General features: G+C 35.2%; 1 protein-coding gene and 1 long non-coding RNA gene across 4 annotated transcripts in view; both read right to left on the minus strand.

Annotated features, from left to right (window-relative positions):
- Positions 1–21,739, minus strand: part of LOC308701967 — a 756,660-nt gene that overhangs the window by 170,397 nt on the left and 564,524 nt on the right. The window lies entirely within an intron of this gene.
- LOC308702017 (uncharacterized protein) overlaps positions 1–21,739 on the minus strand; it is a 67,883-nt gene that overhangs the window by 1,974 nt on the left and 44,170 nt on the right. Inside the window, exons 4-8 of one of the 3 annotated variants that reach the window (XM_081384573.1) lie at positions 15,528–15,851; positions 11,620–11,946; positions 9,459–9,596; positions 7,484–7,624; positions 70–387 (exon numbers count right to left, since the gene is read on the minus strand). In XM_081384573.1, coding sequence (XP_081240699.1) covers positions 70–387; positions 7,484–7,624; positions 9,459–9,596; positions 11,620–11,929 — 907 coding nt within the window. In that variant the 5' untranslated portion in view covers positions 11,930–11,946; positions 15,528–15,851. Of the gene's footprint in view, positions 1–69; positions 388–7,483; positions 7,625–9,458; positions 9,597–11,619; positions 11,947–15,527; positions 15,852–21,739 lie in introns of those variants that run through there. The other 2 variants (XM_081384572.1, XR_014031552.1) reach the window with 2 other exon arrangements.

The raw sequence follows: 21,739 nt of genomic DNA on the forward strand, positions 1-21,739 counted from the left end.
ATGTCTGAACATTACTATTAAAATAAAAATTATGTGATTTAAATATAACCTGCGTTTCACTCAACTTACCACAGACAATAACATTGAAGATCTTTTCACTCTCGCTGCTGCTGTTAAACTGTATATGATAAACTCCAGCATCTGTGTTTCTGGTGTTTATGATGGTCAGAGATCCAGTCTGATGATCCAGCTCAAGTCTGTCTCTGAATCTCTCTTCACACTGAACATTTGTACAGATCTTACTCTGATCTCCAGTGATTTCAGCGATGACAATGTCATTATAATACCATCTAATCTCTCCTTGTTGGGCTGTTGCAACATCAGTGTTTAAAGTGACTGAAACTCCCTTTGCCACATTCACTTCATGTTCACTAACACCATGAACACCTGAAGAAGACACAAAGTTATTATAAGCTGAACACAATTATACAACAGGAAAGTCCTGTGAAAATATTCTTTGCTTTGTTTGAAGGGAAGGGAAGCACAACGAGTTTCAACTCTGCTCTTGCATTCGTTATAGGTTGAATATCCAGCATTAGAACAAATCAGTCTGGACAGTTTTAATTATCCGTAGAGCTCTTAAATTGAATATTTGTTGGGAAGATTCTTAATGGTACACTTTGTCAAGTACTTTTTATGTATTGTTTATATGTCTAAATACTGCAATCAAATCGCCTTCAATTAGACACATGAAATCAAACAGCAGAAGAACATCATTAATTTACACATTTATACTCTTACACATCACTCACAAACACCTCTTCAAACACATCCCCTTCCCACACAGAGATCATTACTCGTTTTATCAATCCCCCGGTGTAAATGAGCTTATTGCTATTTTCCACAATATTAATTTCTTTTTTTTATTGTACAGTATCAGTGCCCTTTTATTTCGAATGCATTTATAGAATCCGATTTATCAGCAATTGAAAGTTTAAGACTGATTTAACAGAACAATTCAAATTATTTTGACTATTCCTCTTAAATATTAATAGTGATTCAGAATAAATGGCCAGGAAACAATTTTACACGCAAATGTGTTACAGCAACCTCATAAAATAACAATTTTATCCTAAACCCAACTGCAATAGCTAAAAAAATGATTACACCAGAATAAATTAATACAGCGTCATGTTCACACTACACACTTTTTGTTTCATTATCATTCAAAAAAGACGTTATAAACATAACGTTATAAACACGTTACAAATAAATTTTGCACTTACCACTCTTTAACACACACACTGAGAGCAAAATAAAGACCCTCATTTTACAGTAGTCACACAGCCCTGATTCTGTGGAAATAAAAGCTTTTGTCTGTGTAAATGCACAAGTAAAATTGTGTTCTTCTGTATAAAACCGAAAGTTATGACTAGTTGTGTCTGAGCTTGTTTCGCTGACACACCTGGATAAAATGTTCAAACAGCAGGTTATGCAACATGTTTACTAAACAGCCATTTTTTTTCTTTCTTTCCTGCTCCGCAGCAAGTTATGATAAAGGGATAGTTAAACCAAAAATGAAACCGATATCATTTACTCAACCTCATGTTGTTCCAAAAATGAAATCTGAGACATTTCTGTCCCTCCTTTGACGGCCCACAGAACGACCAATTTGTCGCTTCAAAAAGTTTGATCGCTTTATATGATTGAACAGATTGAATTTAGTCTTTTATTCCCATATGATAAAATGTACAATGGGTGAAAAACACTATGTAGCAAAAATACTTCACGGCATTTAAATGATCTGATAAATGCATCTAAGCATCAGGGCTGGGTTTCCCGAAACCTTCTTAATGCTACGTCGTTCTTAAGTTACACCTTAAGCTGTACCTTATCGTTAATACGTGTTTCCCGAAACGTTCTTAGTTAAGTATACCTTCTGTAAGTCATACTTTCGGAAGGTTGGTCTAGACCACTCTTAGCTTTACCTTATCACTGTTGTGGGTCTATATGAATATAATTCTGAAGTTTTAATAAACACAGACAGTGTTCAATTAGGCTAATTCAAGTGTTTTCATGCAAATAATAAAATTGTCATTACATTGATTGTTGTTAGAATTTTAATCATATTATTATATTATACAATTTTATACATTTATTTTAATTAAAGAGCGCTTTTAAAGGCCAGTGAAAGCATAGGCTACTGTCAGTTAAGTCCTATTCGGACGCTAAAACTGTTTCTCATTGGCTCGTACGGTATTTTAAACATTTACAGGGGTAAGTCAGTTATTTTATTGCCGTCCGAATCCATAATATCAGTGTTTTTTTCTCACCCAACCCTCGTAAAAATTCCTGGCCAAATTAGTACCTACTGTTTTTTGACAAACAGGTCGTACGGTAATTTAATTGCCGTCTGAATCCACATCTCTGCGTTTTCAAGAAGAGATTCAAAATCCACTGTTTAAATCCTTTTTTGATCACTGCCGAGCACCGTACATGACGTACACTTTTATTTACTGAAATGCTGGAAAGTATTTACAATATTTCATCGCAGCTCCACCTCAGCGAACAAAAATGGGAAAGAGAAGAAAGCACATAAAAAATTTAAATGGTTATTATGGCAGCAATATATGATAGCCTACAATTTTAAAATATGTAGGCAAGGCTATTATAGTTTGGATTATTTTTTAAAATATCCCATGAGTCCTAATAAATGCAATTTAAACTATTTCTGAAGTGCTTCATTTATAAAGAACACCTCTTTCTCACATAAACAGCCCCTGCACGAGTGAATAATTGATTCTCGAGCCATCGATTCAGCACCATCGCCACGGACAGCGCCGGGTAACGTCGCACGTAAGAAGGTATATCTTAAGCAGCTTCCTAAGGTATAGTTCGGGGAACACGCCTAGAAATGGTATACCTTCAGTTAAGTTATACCTTTAGAGTCTTCGTAGTGCGCTAAGAGACAACATTATCGGGAAACTCAGCCCAGTTAATTGAGGAGAGTATAATGAGTATAATGAGGTAGTGATAATGATTAGTTATTGAAATTTGTATGATATTGATGTTTAAAAATATCATTATTATTAAATACATTATTATTAAATTGATAGTCTATTAATGGTGTAACTGTTATTGTTATACTATTTACTACTATTATTTATTAATTCATAGATATTGTAATATCATACAAGGTAGTTAATTGTGTGTGGCAAGGGGGTGGGATTGAATAAGCGCTAGCTTCTTCCCACTCCTTTTTGAACAATGACGTATTTATTTATTTATTTTTTTTCTTCTTTTATTTTTTGTTTATTTTTTCTTCTTTTTTTGTACATATCGACTTGTATCGTTTGATTGTTGTTTTTTAATTTGTCTTATTGTTCAAATAAACTTTTCAAATTCAAAATTCAGTATAAGCAAAGAGTTTTAAGGATACCATTCACCCCTATACATATTACAGATATTTGTTCACAGATGATAATAGAACAAACCCATGAAGACTATACAAAAACACTATGAAAATAGTACAAATTTGGTCATTGTTTTATCAAGTCATCACACATTTGTGTGCTGTAACATTTCACCTGACAAATATTACCAGAAGTATTCACGCCAAAATAACAAATGGTGGTAAATAAAATTAAAAAGTTAGTAAAAATTAGCAACACAACAATACCAGTCTCTCCCAATACCTTTAACAATACCAGTAATAACAATTACAGTGTTTGAAGTGCAGACTCAATTCAATACTTGTGTGTTATTTGATTGGCAGCTGCTCTTTTGCATATTAATGCACAAAGATATTTGTGTAAACACAATCGAAACACAGTTCTACTATGTGTATTCTTGTAGGGACTACTGAAATCTGCTGAAATATTGCCATATAAAATATGCAAATTGCAAATATATTAAAAATATGCAAATTGTGCTGGAGTTTATGCTAAATTTAGTGCGTAAATCATATTGTTTACACATTGGACACTTTGCAGTTGATGCTTTCTTTTACGACCTGTGACTCCTAAAGGACGCAACAAAGGAAGGGACAAACATTATCGTCGAATTTAACCCAAGGTTTGTTAACAAAATAGAAAGTAAAACAAACGAGTGCTAATGTAACGTCAGCAAAATCAGTAATGTAGAGTAAGTGTAGGCATGGTCTGTGATGTACTGTGGCTCCAGTGTAAGTGTAGAAAAGAAAAAAAATACAACAAACTAAACAAAAACAAGGAGCGCCGAAGAGTGGTAACAAATGTCCACCCTTGTCTTAAATTTATATTATAATGATGATAAAGTTAAACACATTTCCCAGAATATATGCTTAATTGCAAATGTGATATTGATTTTATACAACAGTATACAGATACTTATTCTAAACAGGTTAAAATTGTGTTACATTTTAAACACAATATTGTCAGTTTTTTCTCTATTTTGCAAAAAAAAACTAAATAGTTTTAAACAAAAGCCACACACAGAGAACTTTCGTTACTGAATGAATCCGCAAATCAAAACAAATCAAGTGAGCATTTTAGTTTAATATTGAATTATGAGTTTCATGTTGTTCCTGTTATTTCTCTGATGTTCTTGTTCCCTTCACCTATTAAAGCCTTTGTCCACCGTCATGCCAAGGTCCACTTGTGCATGTTTCCCACCCTGTCATATTTATCTTTCTATGAAAATAAGCAAATTATTTTAACTAGTTATTAAAACCTTTTGTGTGATTTCTTTATAAAGACATGAGGGCCAGTAAGTATTGTTTGAAAGTTTGACCAGAATTCTTTGTTTTTAAATGCTATTTAGAAAAGAAAGTGCAACAATATTAATTTTGCAAGTTGCAATGGAGGTAAATGAGCAAAAATGGAGGCTAAAAAGACTTTTACGATTAACTAAAATGTATTGTTGAGAAAGGGACTATATATCTTTTTGAAAATCTATATTATATAACCACTATGCCATGAAAATCTATTAGCTCTACTTTGAATTTGTCCATGACAGGGTGGGCATGGTTTGCCTGTACATTGCCTGCTTGCAGTTTATTTATAAAAAGTGCCGCTTGGCCAACATGCATTTCTAACAGCCTAAGGTCTCCTTAATTAAACAAAAATGAAATTAAATGGATAATATCAGCTTTTTATTTTGGAAATTGTGTAGTCTCACAGGCACTTTATGGTGATTTTGACCCTACTATAATAAAGATGAACAAAACTTTTTTAATAAGCTGGGAAATTCCAGACTTTAAACAAATAACCATGTAAATGTTTAGGGTGTTTGAGTTGTAAGAATGTACACAGAGACTTCACATATAAAAAGGCTGAGATGTTAGGTAATGTTTACCCATTAATATCATACAATTTCCTATTAATTCAATAGAATGTGAGGGAATTCCCTTTCTATGATGTCATGAGCAATTCAGTTGTTTTTACTTTCACTTTCTGTAGTGAATTGACTAAAGAACAACATGAGATTAAAGACTTCTTACCAGCATTACTCCTGCGCATAGCATTCACACTGCTTGTCTGATATCCATTGGCTCGGCTTCATGGTTTTAAACGGAAATATTTCCAATATTGTGACGTAAAAAGTGGGCCAAGAGCCGTGGGAGCAAAACGAGGCCACTGGAGTAAATGCTAATGAGAGATACCTGTGAGACACACTGGTCTCGAGACACATAGAGGAGCTATGGAGTTTCATTATGCTTCAATGCTGCAGTTGGCCGCTTCTCCTTCTTTTGTTCATGCATATGAAGAGTAGTGATGCAGTTGTTTGCACAAAAATAAAGTTCGACATAGGTCTATACTATCAATAAAGTGGGCTCTACGTTATTTTATCAGTTTTATTTTGATAAATATGACAAATATATATCATCGTGACTCCATGAAAAGAGCTTTTACTGTTATAAAAAGTTGGACACAATTTCTAACCGGCATGCACTGCTTCAAGTCAGCCGCCGATCGGTCTGTGCAGCGCTGTATGAAGTCCAACAAGCCTAAATCCTCTCCCGTGGCCTCATGGGATAGTAAAGTGTTCATCCTAGCTCACTTCAGAATCTTACTGGAAGAAGTAGGTCATCTGAGTACTGTGATTCTCATTTTTCGCTACAATACAATAGTAAAGTATGTGATTTCAGACGCCATAAGAGAATGATATACGGTTAGTAAGTGAATCGCGGATATGCGGTATAGTCAGGACTGGTACTGAAGATCATGTATCAGTGTGAAATTGACCTGTAATTCTATCCATGTCTGTGTGTTAGAGAAGACATCTCTCCGCTCACATAAAATACCAGAGGAAGCTGACGCCTCGCCTACACATGTACAAGTCATTTGAACCAAGACTTAGAGAGTCTATACAGTGACAAAGAGAAGAAAATGGAACAAAAAAAGTTAGATCAAACTAAAGGCATCAACAGGTTTCTATAAAAAAAAAAAATTAAACACACACACACACACACACACACACACACACACACACATGACCACGGTTACTAAAGTCTGGGGTTAGTATAAACAAACACAGTTGTAGTCACATTTTATTCTCTATGATTTATTTCATGTTAATGCTTTCATGTTAATCAGAGAGGTAGATTAAAAGAAGTCCTTTAGAAAACTAAATTATCAAATGTTATTACTCTTTCTGTAAGAGCAATAATTTTAAACATCATAAAAGCCAATATAGAAAATATATATATATATATATAAAAAAAGCAAAATAAATACACTAAAATGTAAACTTGCAGATAACTTTTTCAATAAATGGAGAAATGTTGAATTTAATGCTGGATGGTCAAATTATTTTTTACGCTGAAGCTGATGAAAGGCTATAATGTAAAGGAGTGTGTGTCTCCTCTGAACTATTTCTTCTGTTTGCAGTGTAACCTAAAAGAAAACACACAAGACAGTAAAATAGAGACCAGTGTTTTTGCATGTACAGTGATGAGTAAAGACTCTCCACTAATAAAATGTGTTGCACAAATAACAATGAAGAATCTACTCAAAGAAATTACAGGATATATGAGGAGTTAATAGAATGTAAATATAATAAATCCATCTGAAGTCAATGTGTTTAATTGTTTTATCAGATAATTGAAATGAAAGATTATTGGAAATGAACAGATGATTTAAAGTTCTTATGTTTTCCATACTTCAAATTATTGCTTTTTATTCTGTGTTTTATGCTAAGAGAAACTAAAGCAAGAAGTGACACAGTCAAAGACGTCTGTCTGGATGTAGACTTTAGATCAACAATGACAAATTCTGAAGACAGATGCAACACAATCATCTATATACAATCATACACACTATGACATTGTCTGATTTACAGAAATCAGGATGTTCTCTTCTGACACACACATCTACAGTCACATGATTAATCGGCTACTTGAATAAACTCATAGTCCTTCATTTAAATGATTGATACTACTTCTTTGGATTACCCTTTAATAAATGCTGCATTTGGATCCTCAACCTTAGTGTTTCTGAGCAGTACGTGACAGACACGGTGCTGATCTAACAATCTGCTGCACTGAAAGATTCGAGTTACTCACCAGAGACAGTGACACTGAATAACTTCAATTCGTTTTTTTCCATTTCTGTTGATTCTGATGAATTGATTCTGAGTCTGTGTTTCTGGAGTTCATCTCTCTGTATTTCGGGATCAGTCTTAAGTTTGTCAGATTCTCCTTTAACTGCCAAATCAGTAGCAAGAAAAAAGAGAAATTAGAACAATAATACTAAATCAACACCGATCATTTGCTCCATATGTCACGTGCTCTCTGATTTATCTTTACACCCTTATTACACTGAATCACATTCACACTCACACCACAAGAGAACATGAACAAACACATTATCTGATGCTTTATGTATCTTATAATCATTTACAACCCTTCAAGCAACAATAATATTACTCTAGACCTACAGTCTCCATGAAATAAAAAATGTCAACAATTCAGATGTTTTATGCAAGTATGTAGGCCTATTATAAATTATTTATCCGTGCACATCATTATTTGTTAAAAATTTGTTAATGTGCCTCATAATCTTTAATCAAAATAACATCTCTTCTCTGATTACGTGTTTACTGGCGCGAAGGCGGGGCAACCTGTCAATCACATGAGATCCACCAATAGCAAACAACAACAGTCCAGTCAATTCACTATAGACAAAATCAAGACCTGCCCAACATTTGTTCTTGTTCTAGAAGCTTCTTTGATACTGAAATCTTCAGGTTTCGTTTTAAGTACATACAGTCGAGTGTGTTTGAATGAAACGAGAGAGTGTGTGTGTGTGTGATTTGAGACACATGAAAGATGCGCTGGCCTCAAATACCCAGATAAGAGTCATTATACAGCAGTGCTATTAGGCGTATTCGACTTGAAGCGGCTGTGTGCAGACCGATCAATGTATGACATCAAAGCACCGTGAGAGCGATTAGAGAGCAGTGTGCTTTCGAATCGATCTCGCCATACTTTGATGTCATATGCCGATCAGTCTACACAGCGATGGTCTGATGATGACCTGATGAAGGTCATTAACAGAAAAGCTGACCTTGGAATGTTGTGACTGGCCAAGACAGCAACACAGTATTAACCCAGATCCGGCCCACATCTGGTACACATGGGTTCCACATGTATCAGATGTGGGCCGGATCTGGGCCAACACTACACTTTAAAAAATGCTGGGTTGTTTCAACCCAACTTTGGGTCAAATATGGACAAATAAAGCCATTGGGTTAAATTTTTAAATTACATTTTCTAACCCAACGTTTGGGTTTGTCCATATTTGACCCAAAGTTGGTATAAACAACCCAGCATTTTTTAGAGTGTATGTTGCTGCCTGGATCAGAATCAAGCATTTCAGAGAGCCATGTAATAAAGAAGTTTATTTATAATCCATGATTCTACAGCAAAACAGCATAAGTGTCATCTTGTGTATGGCCTATAACATTTATTTGTACATCACTATATAGGCTACCTGTATATTTCCATCCACATAAGTTAATGCACATTTTGGGATATCACATAAAAAATGTTGGATGGAAACAAGGTGTGCATACATAAAAAAAATTAATTAAAAAAATTAACACAATTGCATGGCATAACTGGACTACCCAATGGACTGATCTCTTTGCACTGCACCTGAAATCTTGGTTTGGTCATTCTGAAATGCCTCAGTCAAAGTCAAAGGGATCCGACTTAACATGCATGTCATAACATGCATGTCAGCTTCCACTTTTCCACAACTTCCACTTTTCGTCAAAAGCCACTTTTAGTGGTTTCCAGCTACTTCCATTTTCTTAGAGATAATTGCCACTAGTTTATCATGAAGTTGCGGTTTTGTGTTTTCGACTCGTTGGATGGAAATGGTGCTTAATTGCAAATGTTTTATGCGATATTCCAATTCTGCACTCAAGTAAGGCTAAATTCACAACTTTGGATGGAATGTGTTTACATCACTAACACAAAATGCTGCAAACATGCAACTTTGAAAAATGATTATGAAAATGAAATTGTTACTTACACTTTGGTCTTCTTCGTTTACACTTCCTGTAGAGACAGTAAGTTATTGAGGCCACGACCAGCAGCGACACGGATATAAGTAAAATATATACTAAACCACCTGAAGGTTCATTCAGTGCTGGAGTTTCTGCATGTGAATCTGTAATGAATAGAGGCATACAGTCATAACTCCGACCTGTTAACAACAATTTTAAACATCAAGGGAAGGCAAGTTATTTATGTTGCACATTTTATACACTATGGTAATACTTGTAAAAGATAAGCAATACAAATTAACAACCAATTTAAAATGTATTCAAATAAAATAAAATAGTTAAATAAAAATAAAGTGATACAGTGCAATAAGTAAGATGCTGCACAGCGCACAGTCTGAAAATGCATAGTATGGTAGATTTTTCTTCTTACGCACCTGACTCCTAATTACCTGGGGCGTCTCCAATCTACACCCAAGCATCTCGACACTTAATATCTATATCTGGGGCGTCTCCAATTGATGCCGAATAATCTTTATACTCTAGCTCTGCATCTACAGTCAACAACTGGCTTCGAGTTCAGACAACGTCTCGTCCCTTTCCCTATAACTCTCTCAAAGTGTCTAGTAAGCTTCCCTAACTAACTTGCTCCACTAACTATCTTGCTGCGCAGCATTAACTAGACAGACTCCAAACAATGCCTTCGAATATGCTTTAATCACGGCCGGGGGATCTCAGACAGATTTCAGAGAGAATCCCACCAGCAAAAAGCATACAACAGTATTTATAGAATAGGAGCATAGCAAAAATGGCATTACCTAATGCATACATTACCTAATTTCCCTACAATTTGATTGGTTCTTCATATGCAAACCCTTCTGTTACTAAGTAGAAGCAAACTCTGTTTTCTTGTTTACTTCATTGTTAATCACAAGTTTTCAAACCTAGATGTCTGTCTAGTTTAATTTCCCCTATTTGTTATTTTTACACTCACTAACTCAAAGTCATGAGTTTTCGACCAAAGGGTTTGGAAACATTTAAAATTCAAAAGCATATGTTTCTGCAAGAAAAATAAATGTTGGTTATGTTTATGAAAATCCATCACAAATGGCCTCCATGAAGGAAACGCACATTCATTTGAGTATTTACATGACTTGTAAATATTCAAAGTATTTAGCATTTTTCAAAATCATTTTATAGAAATCACAGTTAGATAAGGAATGGGCATAACTAGATAAATTATATTTACTAAAGAACTTTTTTTTTATTCATTTCCACAGTGATTTCAAAACAATATTTAAAAATGAGTTATACATGTCATCATGAATTCATGACATCATGGAGATATACTGTACTGATCAAAGGTTTGGAAACATTAACTTTAATGTTTTTTGAAAGAAATATCTTATTCTCATGAAGGCTGCATTTATTTGATCAGAAATACCGAAAACACAGTAAAATTATGAAATTTAAAATAATGGTTTTCAATTTGAATATACTTTGAAATATAATTTATTTCTGTGATGCATAGCTGAATTTTAAACATCATTACTCCAGTCTTCAGTGTCACATGATCCTTCAGAAATAATTTGAATAGCATTCTGATTTGATACTGTGGTACTCTGATAATTTGTTATTAACGATGTTGTAAACAGTTTTGCTGCTTAATATATTTTTTATTGATACATTACAGCATTTATTTAAAATAGAAATCTTTTGTAACAATACACACTACAATTTAAAAGTTTGGGGTCAGTAATGTTTTTGTTAATTTTTTTGAAAAAAAAGTAATACTTTTATTCAGCAAGGTTCAGCGGATGTTAAATTGATAAAAGGTGATAGTAAAGATTTATATTGTTAGAAAAGATTTCAATTTTGAATAAATGCTGGTCTTTTTTCACTTTTTATTCATCAATAAATCCAGAAAAAAGCAGCAAAACATTGATGATAACTGAGTAAAAAAAAAAAATGTAGGCATTTGATGAGCATAACAGACTTCTTTCAAAAACATTAAAAATAGTAATGTTTCCAAACTTTTGATCGTTACTGTATTTTAGTTAGGGGAAAATAAATATAGGCCCACCTTTTTTTCCCCAACACAAAAATATGTTGCTACAAATCATAGTCTGTGAATATGACACTGGCCTGATGGGTCTAGAAGTGAGACATTAATGACTAAATTGTACTAACCAATAAAAGCAACATCAAAGCTCTTTATGATGCTGCATCTGTTGCTGATAATCTGTAGTTCATATTCTCCAGAGTCTGTGTTTCTGGTGTTTGTGATGGTCAGAGATCCAGTCTGATGATCCAGCTTCAGTCTGTCTCTGAATCTCTCAGTATCTTCATCACACTGAACATCTGTACAATCTCCAGTGATTTTAGCAATAAAAGTGCCATTAAAATACCATGTCATCACATCATTTGGTTTTCTTATTTCACCAAGATCGAAAGTGACAGATTCTCCCTCCTTCACTGACTTTCTCTTCATTTTATCCATCACTGCATCAGGAACAGCTGAAACACAAATAAACATCTGACTGAAGGATCTTCTTGGGGAAAACTTCACAACAAAAAAGGAACATGAATTTGCATATTAATATTCTGGATTTTGAGAAATTCATTCAAAACATTCATTCGATTGCTAAATAAAAAGTGAACTGTGATAATTTCAACCCAATTTCAGAACCCAAATTTGATCTAGCTCAATCGCCCATCTTTCCCGTCCTTCAAGCTGAAATCAAAGCCCTCAGTTCTGATTGCGGCTTTCTCCCAATGCGGCACATCTTCCCCCTCCTCGAGCAGCCAGGAGCAACTCGTTTCTCGGAGACGGAACAGCAAACTTTGGAGGAGCCTGGACATGGTGAGAGATGCATTCCCTGAACTTCTCCACCACTGTCTCAAGGGTAGCGCTGTAAAGTCTGGAAGGCGAGACTAGGGCATCAAGGAGGAAGGTCTTTTCACTCTCCTTAAAGGTGCGGTAAGTCGTTTTTAAAAATGCTGTTGGCCAATGTTGATATTTGAAATCAATCCAAACAAACACACCCCTTCATCATTGATCCGCCTCCAAAACTCACACTCCTCACAATCCTAACAGCTCTGCTGTTGTCAGTCCGACTAACAGGCCTTTGAGTAGGTCAGTCTGGTTCATTAATTAATTCCTTCATTCATTCATTCATTCATTCATTTGTGAACCAGCCTAGATGTTATCTATCATGGTTTGGATGTAACAAAAATATCCTCGGGGAGATTGCTTGCTAATTTCTCTTTACCCGAGGCATTTGTCCATAACCCTGCGCACACATCCACACAATAATCGCGTAACATGAATTTAACCTGTTAACTGTCACGGGCCCACCGGTGGGCCCAAATTCATTACATATTTAAAACAGTAATATCCTATACTAAACCTAAACTAATCTTGACAAACTATATATCATTTGAAAGCTTACAATCTCTAGTTTTCATATTTGGTGACTGATTTTCAAAATAAATTACAGAGGAGCCGTAATTTATCAATTTGCAACAAGACTATTTTCATATTCCTAAGGCGTGTTCAGACCTTTATTTTGAAATAGCAATGAACATTTTTATGTGATTCTTAGAGGTTGAATTCATATCAAAATCTGCCAAACTTCCCATATTACTTCTGAATAGAATGTCTACTTCATAAATTGTATGAAAATTGTGGAAATAATGGTTCAGATGATCACTCAAACCACATATGGAAATGGAGGCGTCCTTATATGGGCAGTAATGGAGTCTAGTTGTCACCTAGTGAAAATGTTTGGTACTGCGCCCAAACAAAATCTTACTGAAAGCTCATTTTTTGAGATATCAACCTAAATTTTGAAACACAACTTGTTCAGATTTTTGACTTTGATTTTTTTGCAGTTTTAGAGTCACCCAGGTTTTAAAAATATATATTTTATATAAAATATGAATAATTAAATTTTTTACATTTTACATTTCCATAAACTCAAACTTCTATAACTTTTTTTCTGTTTCACTTTCTTAATTTATTTCACTTCTACAAAAATCTGCCAAATGTCTTCTTTAAAACAAGACCAATTGTATGTCTATACTCCAAAGCATTCTTTAATTACAACCATTTAAGTTCGAAATGTGCATTTTCATGTCTACTCAAAAAAAGGGGGGTGACAGTTAACAGGTTAAAGGAACTATGCGAGCAAAGTAAGGGTGCTTCCACGAACCCACCACCTCATTGTGCAGGACGGAATGGCTGCGTCCCCCTTATTATCATCACCACCCCGTCACCCTTAAATCGCCAATCTTAGTCAGGTTCCCGACTGGAGTAGGTGTAAGAGAGAGAAGGGGCATTGTAACAACCAGGACTGGCGGCATGCGATGAGGCACACTTGAATCGAATGGAGCCGTGTCACTGTCACTGTTAAAGGATTAGTTCACTTTCAAAAATGTTTTTGCTGATAATTGACTCACCCCAATGTCATCCAAGATATCCATGTCTTTCTTTCTTCAGTCGAAAATAAATTAAGGTTTTGGAGGAAAACATTCCAGGATTTTTCTCCATTTAATGGACTTCACTGGCAACCAACGGTTTGAAGGTTCATCTGTCCGTCTCAATGCAGCTTCAAAGTCTCTACACGATCCCAGTCGAGAAATAAGGGTCTTAGCTAGCGAAACGATCAGTCATTTTCTAAAAAGAATATATATATATATATATATATATATATATATATATATATATATATATAATTTTTAACTGGAAATGCTCGTCGTGTACCATCTCTGAGATGTGCCACGCATTGTGTCATCACGTTGGAAAGGTCACGCATCAGGTCATCTAAGTTATTTGTCTGTGTACTCTGGTTCAAAAAGGTAGAGGGCGAAAAAATCCCATCTCATTTTCTCCTCCAATTTCATTGGAAAATGTCCGACATCTTTGTTTTAATTTATTATTGTTATTTTTTTTCGTGACCTTTCCAACGTGATGACGTAATAAGTGGCACATCTCAGAGACGGTACAAGATGGGCATTTGTGGATAAAAAGTATATATTTATTTTTTTAGAAAATGACCGATTGTTTTGCGAGATAAGACCCTTATTTCTCGAATGGGATCGTGTAGAGACTTTGAAACTGCATTGAGACGGACATTTGAACCTTCTTTGAACATTGGTATAGTTGGTTACCATTGAAGTCCATTCTGTGTAGAAAAATGTTTTCCTCAAAAACCTTAATTTCTTTTCGACTGAAGAAAGAAAGACATGGATATCTTGGATGACATCGGGGTGAGTAAATTATCAGCAACATTTTTTTTGAAAGTGAACTAATCCTTTAAATACCAAGCAGAACACGTATGTCCGTGCAGGGGTGCACGTGTCACTGTCATCAGGCTGAAGGATGGCCTTTCTTTCCTATCTTTCCCTTTGGAAGATGAGCCGCTGGAGCCACTGGGACCACGCACACTTTACCTGGACCAACCCTTCTGAGCACTATCTTCCCTGCATGTGCCCCAGCACAACGAGAACACCAGATCCCCTATTTATATTGGACACTTTTTCCACTTTGACACTTTCTACACACCTCTCCGAGGTCTGACACCTTGTCCACTGTGTCTGTCGCTGCTCCTCCCGCCACACCTGGCAGATATTTTCCTTCTAAGTGGCCATAGAAAATGTTGTGCTTCGGGCCAGACCAATTCAAACATAGTTTCGAGTTCAAACATACGAGTCATAAGCTCCCATAGATCATCATATGCACAGCTTTGAGGAGGGAAGTGTATCAGACTTAGATGCAGACAATGTCTGTTAATTACTCCACATCTAGTTCCTTTGAACCAAAAGTCAGCATCCCATCCAACCTGGGCCAGATACTAGAGCCGCTTCCCCATATCCTCAGCATTTAAAGACAGTGCCGAGTTCCCTCAAAAGGGAACAATGAGTATGAAATAGTAGATGTAGATGATAAGAAAGGGATTCATTAATTTAATCAATTTCTATTCAAACTGAACTGATTAATGATGCAGGTAATTGTAAAAAATAAATATATTTCAGCTAATAAACACAATGATCTGAACATATATAACATAATTTTAAACATTCAGTAAACAACTCACCATGGACAGAAACATTAAAGGTCCTATCATTGTTATTGATGCTGATGATTTTTAGTTCATATTCTCCAGAGTCTGTGGATCTGATGTTTGTGATGGTCAGAGATCCAGTCTGATGATCCAGCTTCAGTCTGTCTCTGAATCTCTCAGTGCCTTCATTACACTGAACATCTGTACAGATAAAACTGAGATCTCCACTGATTTGAGCTATACGAGTGTCATTAAAATACCATTTGATCTTTTCTTGTTGGTTTGTGTCAACACCAGTGAACAAAGTGACTGAATCTCCCTCCAGCACTGACACTTCATCTGATCCAACACCAGCACCTGAAGAAGAATGAAACAGTTTTATAAATGGCATTTTAAGCCAAACGAAACTAAACAATAGTGCTGTGAAGATGTTTTATTCTACAGATCACAAAGATTGTGTGTAGAGAAATCTGACTGTTTTCATAATGTAACACATGTAATCAAACAGCAGAACATCAGTGATTTACACATTTACTCATCAGACAAACATACAAGAGTCTCATGTACGATCTTGTACATATAACCCACATCCTGATTTAAATTCCCCATCCTCACACATATACAGCCCAGCATTCATACAACCAAGTAGTGATCATAGCATACTGTCATAGACCTCTGATGCATATTACTCATATAAATTATTTTCAGTTTACACTTTAATTATCCCATTTAAATAACATGTTTACATTTACATTTGAATGCATTTACAGATGATTTTATCCACAGTGACTTAATACACATTAAGGTATATTTGATGTAGCCTATATATTATGGCTGTAAAAAATAAATCTGCTTTTTTAATCCTTTTGATATTTTATTTTAAAAAATTGCAAAAATCTAACCTTTCATTGAAGTAAAATAATTGAAAGTGGGGGAAAAATCACATTATGAAATAAATGGTTTTCTCCAAAACACATTGTGAACAATTGTTTGCCCCTTTTTATTACAGTTTTTCTCGATTGCTTAAACACTATAACCAGGCTTTTGAACTAAAATTTCAAAACCATAATGCCATTTATCAAAAAGCACACCCATTTCACTAAACTATAAACACTATTCCCTGTTTTGACACATGAGTCAAATTTGTTGAACTGTCACAGCAAAACTCTACACACAAATCCCTTCATTTCTCATTGCCTAGATCATGTTGTCATTTAGAAAGCACTAGCATTCAATATTGTTCACTCAAGTCAGCACAGCTTCAGCTCAGTTAGCACACAATTACCCAGGTGGAAACACTAGGAGTCAAAATTTAACACACATCAATCAGAATCTTCAATAGATATATAAAAGGGCCCAGATCAGTTTATTGTGTTTTGGAACAATGGATCCAGAAAGACATGAAGGAAGAGGGATAAGAATGAGGAGGAGGAAGGACAAGGACAAGAAGACAAGCAGTCTCAGATGAAATTCAAGCCACTCTAGTTGCCCATGTCTGTGTCAATGGTATGACTATGAGGGAGGCTGCTCAGGCTGGGCTATGAGTAAAGCCAAATTTGAGTCACTTTACCGTCGCCTCGAGAACCTTCAGAGAGGAGTGGTGGCAAACAAAATTCTATCACTGAATAAGAGACAAACTTTTCCAACAGTCTTTGATGAGGTGTATTTTCACCCATCTTAAGTGTTTGCTGCCAAAAAAGCTAATGTTTTTGTTTCATCTGACCATAGAACCCATCCCGTTTGAAGTTCCAGTAGCGTCAGTTACTTTTCAAATGTTTTATGGTCAGATGAAACAAAAACATTAGCTTTTTTGGCAGCAAACACTTAAGATGGGTTTGGTGCACACAGGGATAAAAAAGTACCCCATGTTTAAAATGAAATACTCTGCTGTATCTTTAATGCTGTGGGCCTGATTTTCTGCCAGAGGTCCTGGACATCTTGTTCAGATACATGGCATCACGGATTCGATCAAATACCAACAGATAAAAAATCTAAACCTGACAGCCTGTGCTAGAAATCTTATAACGGAGAACAGGATGGAGAGATTCTGTATGGAGGAATGGTCTCTGATCTCTTGTCAGGTGTTCTCCAAACTCATCATCAGGCATTATAGAAGAAGACTCAGAGCTGTTATCTTGGAAAAAGGAGGTTGCAAAAAGTATTTAATAAAAGGGGGCAAACAATGTGTGTGTGTGTGTGTGTGTGTGTCGGCGGCTCTGTCGTTAATGGCCCAAACGCTCCAATCATGTACCGAGCACTGGAAAAAATAAAATAACGTGAAATTTCTCTGTAGACTTCTGTTTGCTGAGCTGGTATAGTCATGCTGGGCAACAATGGTAAAAGCTCTGATCACATGCTCTGGTAATAATATCTTTGTAGGACTATATTTTATTTTGATAATTAGTAGGGGAAAAAATAATAACAATCTGTTAAATTGATTATGTTGATTGATTATTGAAAAAAGAATAATATATTGATATATTGATGTTTAATATTATTTTAATATAGGTCAATTTTCTGTTCCTTTTTTCCTGCGTTGTTTAATTTAATTAGGTGATTGTAAGTTTAAATATTGATGATTACAAGCTTGGTGGAAATGCAATTAATTGCAATTAATTACAGCAAATTGTGCAATTAATTAGTTAAATTTTTTTTATCGATTCCCAGCCCTAATATAGCCTATATATATATATATATATATATATCGGCTATATATATATATATATATATGAATGAAACTTTTCAGATTAAGTGTTTATATTAAGTCACTAGACCTAAGGATTTATAAGGAACCCATTTTAAATAGCCTATATCTGGCCATATTTATTAGATTTTTTCTTCATTCATCACACCACTCAGTCTGCCTCCGCACCCTCAGAAACACATAATTCTTCAAACACATTGTTCTCAAATACATAATTCTTCATCGACATAAAACTACCACTTAATATCAACTCCAACCAATCTTGAGTTGGTCAAGCTTTTTTTCTTGAAGGGGGAAAAGAGAAATACAAAATATAAACAATAAATGTATTTATGTATTTATGTCGAGTTAAATGAAACTCAACTTGATTAAAATAAATTAATAATACAATTTTTTTTTCCTTCTTTTTTTTTAAATCGTAGACCAGTAAAGAGATTAGGCATTAAACAAAACAAAAAATCTTACCATGGTCGAGCAAAATACTCGCTGAGATCAAAATAAAAATAAAGTTCATTTCCCACACGTTTCCTCATGAAAAGATTCTTCTGGTCCTGCTTTCCTGATTTGGCAAAGTGAAACGAAAATCACGAGAGAGTTATGTTCTTAGTAATGGGCGTCCTCGAGATTAAATCGTGAAATGTAAACAACACGTACGAAATTATATTTGATATTTTAACCTCAAATAGGCTTATAAGAAAACACGCACACGCACGCACGCGACATTCAAGTGCGTGTGAAAGACTCTGTTGTGGTAAGATTCGCATAGTTAACCGTTTAAAAGTGTTTCAAATCCGTTGATAATATTAGAGGTTATGTGTTATGTAGCCTATTATTAGATCCGACTTAAATATAGAAATTGTAAGAAAATGTAGTAGCCTTTATTAGCCTATAGATCTAAGGGGATTATGCGTGTAGTAGCCTACAGCTAATGGGACACGAGAGCTCGGTCTGGGTCTTTTTAAAATATGTCTATTGCTTTTGACTGTTTTTGACACTTTGGGCGCTTCTCATTTCTTATTTGTCCATCCTCGCTTCCTTTCCTCGTGGCTCAGCTCCACTCCCGTACGATGCGAGGGAAGCATGCAAGGAAAGAAAACGACGACGGAGGAATAAAAGGACATTTTAGCCTATATTGGAATATTCTTCTTGATCACTCGAGCGTCACTTAGAAACGTCGAGCTGCGTTCCCTTATGTTGCTAAATTTGGTTATTTAAGAAATTCATAGGCTACATAATAATAAAGCAAGATGTCCTGTTGAAATAGGCTATTTGAGATGTGCGGGGTTTTTTTTAAACTGCAGAGGAAAAACATAAGTTACAAATACAATTATGACAGATGTGAAGTGGGAGGATAGCTATTCGTATCTTTTCGACAGGTTTCCGAATAATAAACACCTGCGCATCATCGCTCACAACTCCTCTAGAAGATTCCTCTACATACATTCATATGTCATTAAAGATGTCTGACTTAGGTTTCCAGGTAACAGAATAAAGATCTTGGTGCACGTCTTTAGAGAGCGTGCGAGGAGGAAAAGTATAGGCTACCTAAACCTACCCATCTCCACCCCCTGATCCCTAAACCAACCCCTAAACCTACCAATCTCCACCCCTTAGATCTGGATCCAACTCCGCCCCCTGGATCTCGTGTACTGCAGTGAGGTGCTACTGGGAGGAAAAGCCATAAAGAAGAGTTATGAGGAAAGCCCTTATATGGAAATGACCGGGCGTGGTTCATGCAAAAGTAGCCCATTTTCCTGAACGGAACAAGGATAAGAACATATTTATGTTAAAGATTGTAAAAATGCGACAGTAAAACCCTGTTTTTGGTTTTCCTGTAAAATATATGGAGAAAAACTACAAGAGGCATAGCCTATTAGTTATCTGGATTAATTTAAACATTATTAAGCATTCATAGTAGTGATAAGACAGACTGCTTCAATATGTTTAAACTAAACTTCATTAGTTAGTTATATTACCTTTGTCAAACAAAGTTTTTATTTGACTTTAAACTGTTCTGCGTATGGGATCAGGTTCATAAAAAGGACAGGAAGAAGCCCTTCACCTTCAAACTAAACACGTACCCCTCTCACACAAATGACGTGTGTCCGTTCAACAGTTCAAACCACACTCACTTCTGGAGAAAACAGAACAGTTTCAGATTGACTCAGAAGATGAACTACTAGTGTAGCTACTATCACTTCAGTAAAAATGGTAATGTGAGATGCTAGACTGTTTTAAAATATTATAATTTGTTGTCATACTCAACAATTGAATGAATATACAACTATTATATATTATATACAATATTAAAACTAATTATCTTTATTTTACCATGACATTTTGATAGATTTACACAATATAACACTCTCCCCTGGTTAGTCAGACAATAACATTTCAAAACTGTCAATGCTAAATGATAAAAATTAATGTATTAGATATTAAGAACATTTAAAGTCTTAATAAGAGACAGAAGAGCATGCATATATCTAAACACACAACATGCCATCAGTGTGTGTGTGTGGGCGCGCATGTGTGTGTGAACTAGGAGGGTCATCAAACTGTTGAGGGAGGATTCACACACCAGTAACCCGTTCCATTGTGTTTGTTATAAAACATTTTGAATTATTTTTTTGTAAAGCATTATTAGGTCAGATCTTTCACTGAGCTATTGAAGAAAATGTTTCACATGCTGGTCTTGTTCTGTTTGTGTGGTGGTAAGTTATAAACATTTATATTTCTTATTATAGCTTAGATTCAGGTCTCTGTTTATGGTCTTTATTTGAGTGTACAGGGTCCTGAAATTATCAAGGAGTTTGGACTTTGGAAATGGAAATGTAATATATGTTGGGTTGAGGTGGTGAGTCTTCATTTCTGTTGTTAATATAAACTAAACTAATGGAGGCTAAGAAAGGAAATCTACCATTGAATCTCAGTTTCAAAAATTGACATACAAATGGAAATCCTCCTTCCATGATTTACCCAGCAACGATCTTAAAAAATACTTTTCAAATGAATGTGGCAAAAAAACAGAGGAATCCTGAGTGCATATTCAATTATTCAGATGCAGTGAGCCTGTCTAACGATCTAAATAGCTCATATACACATTTTTTTCTATTATTTAAAAAATGTATAGAAAATACCCAGCAGAATTAAACTTGCAACGTGACACGTAACTTCGCACCTTTTGTTTGCTCTTTGCATTTGATTCACATTTAAACTAAAAATTATTTCAGGCTGACTAACAGAGGCATTAATCTGTGACAAAACCATTTCATGTTCTCCAGGTGTGTTTGGTGATTCAGTGTCAGTGATGGAGGGAGATTCTGTTACTCTAAACACTGATCTTACTGAAATACATGAAGATGAAGACATAACGTGGAGATTTGGAGCTGAAAAATCTCTAATAGCTAAAATAATTAAAAAGAAGCAAAACTTCTCCACATATGATGATGTTCCTGATGGGAGATTCAGAGACAGACTGAAGCTGGACGATCAAACTGCATCTCTGACCATCACAAACACCAGAATTGAACATACTGGA

This window comes from Scardinius erythrophthalmus, assembly GCF_964197995.2.
Source record: "Scardinius erythrophthalmus genome assembly, chromosome: 14".
Classification (NCBI taxonomy): Eukaryota; Metazoa; Chordata; class Actinopteri; order Cypriniformes; family Leuciscidae; genus Scardinius; species Scardinius erythrophthalmus.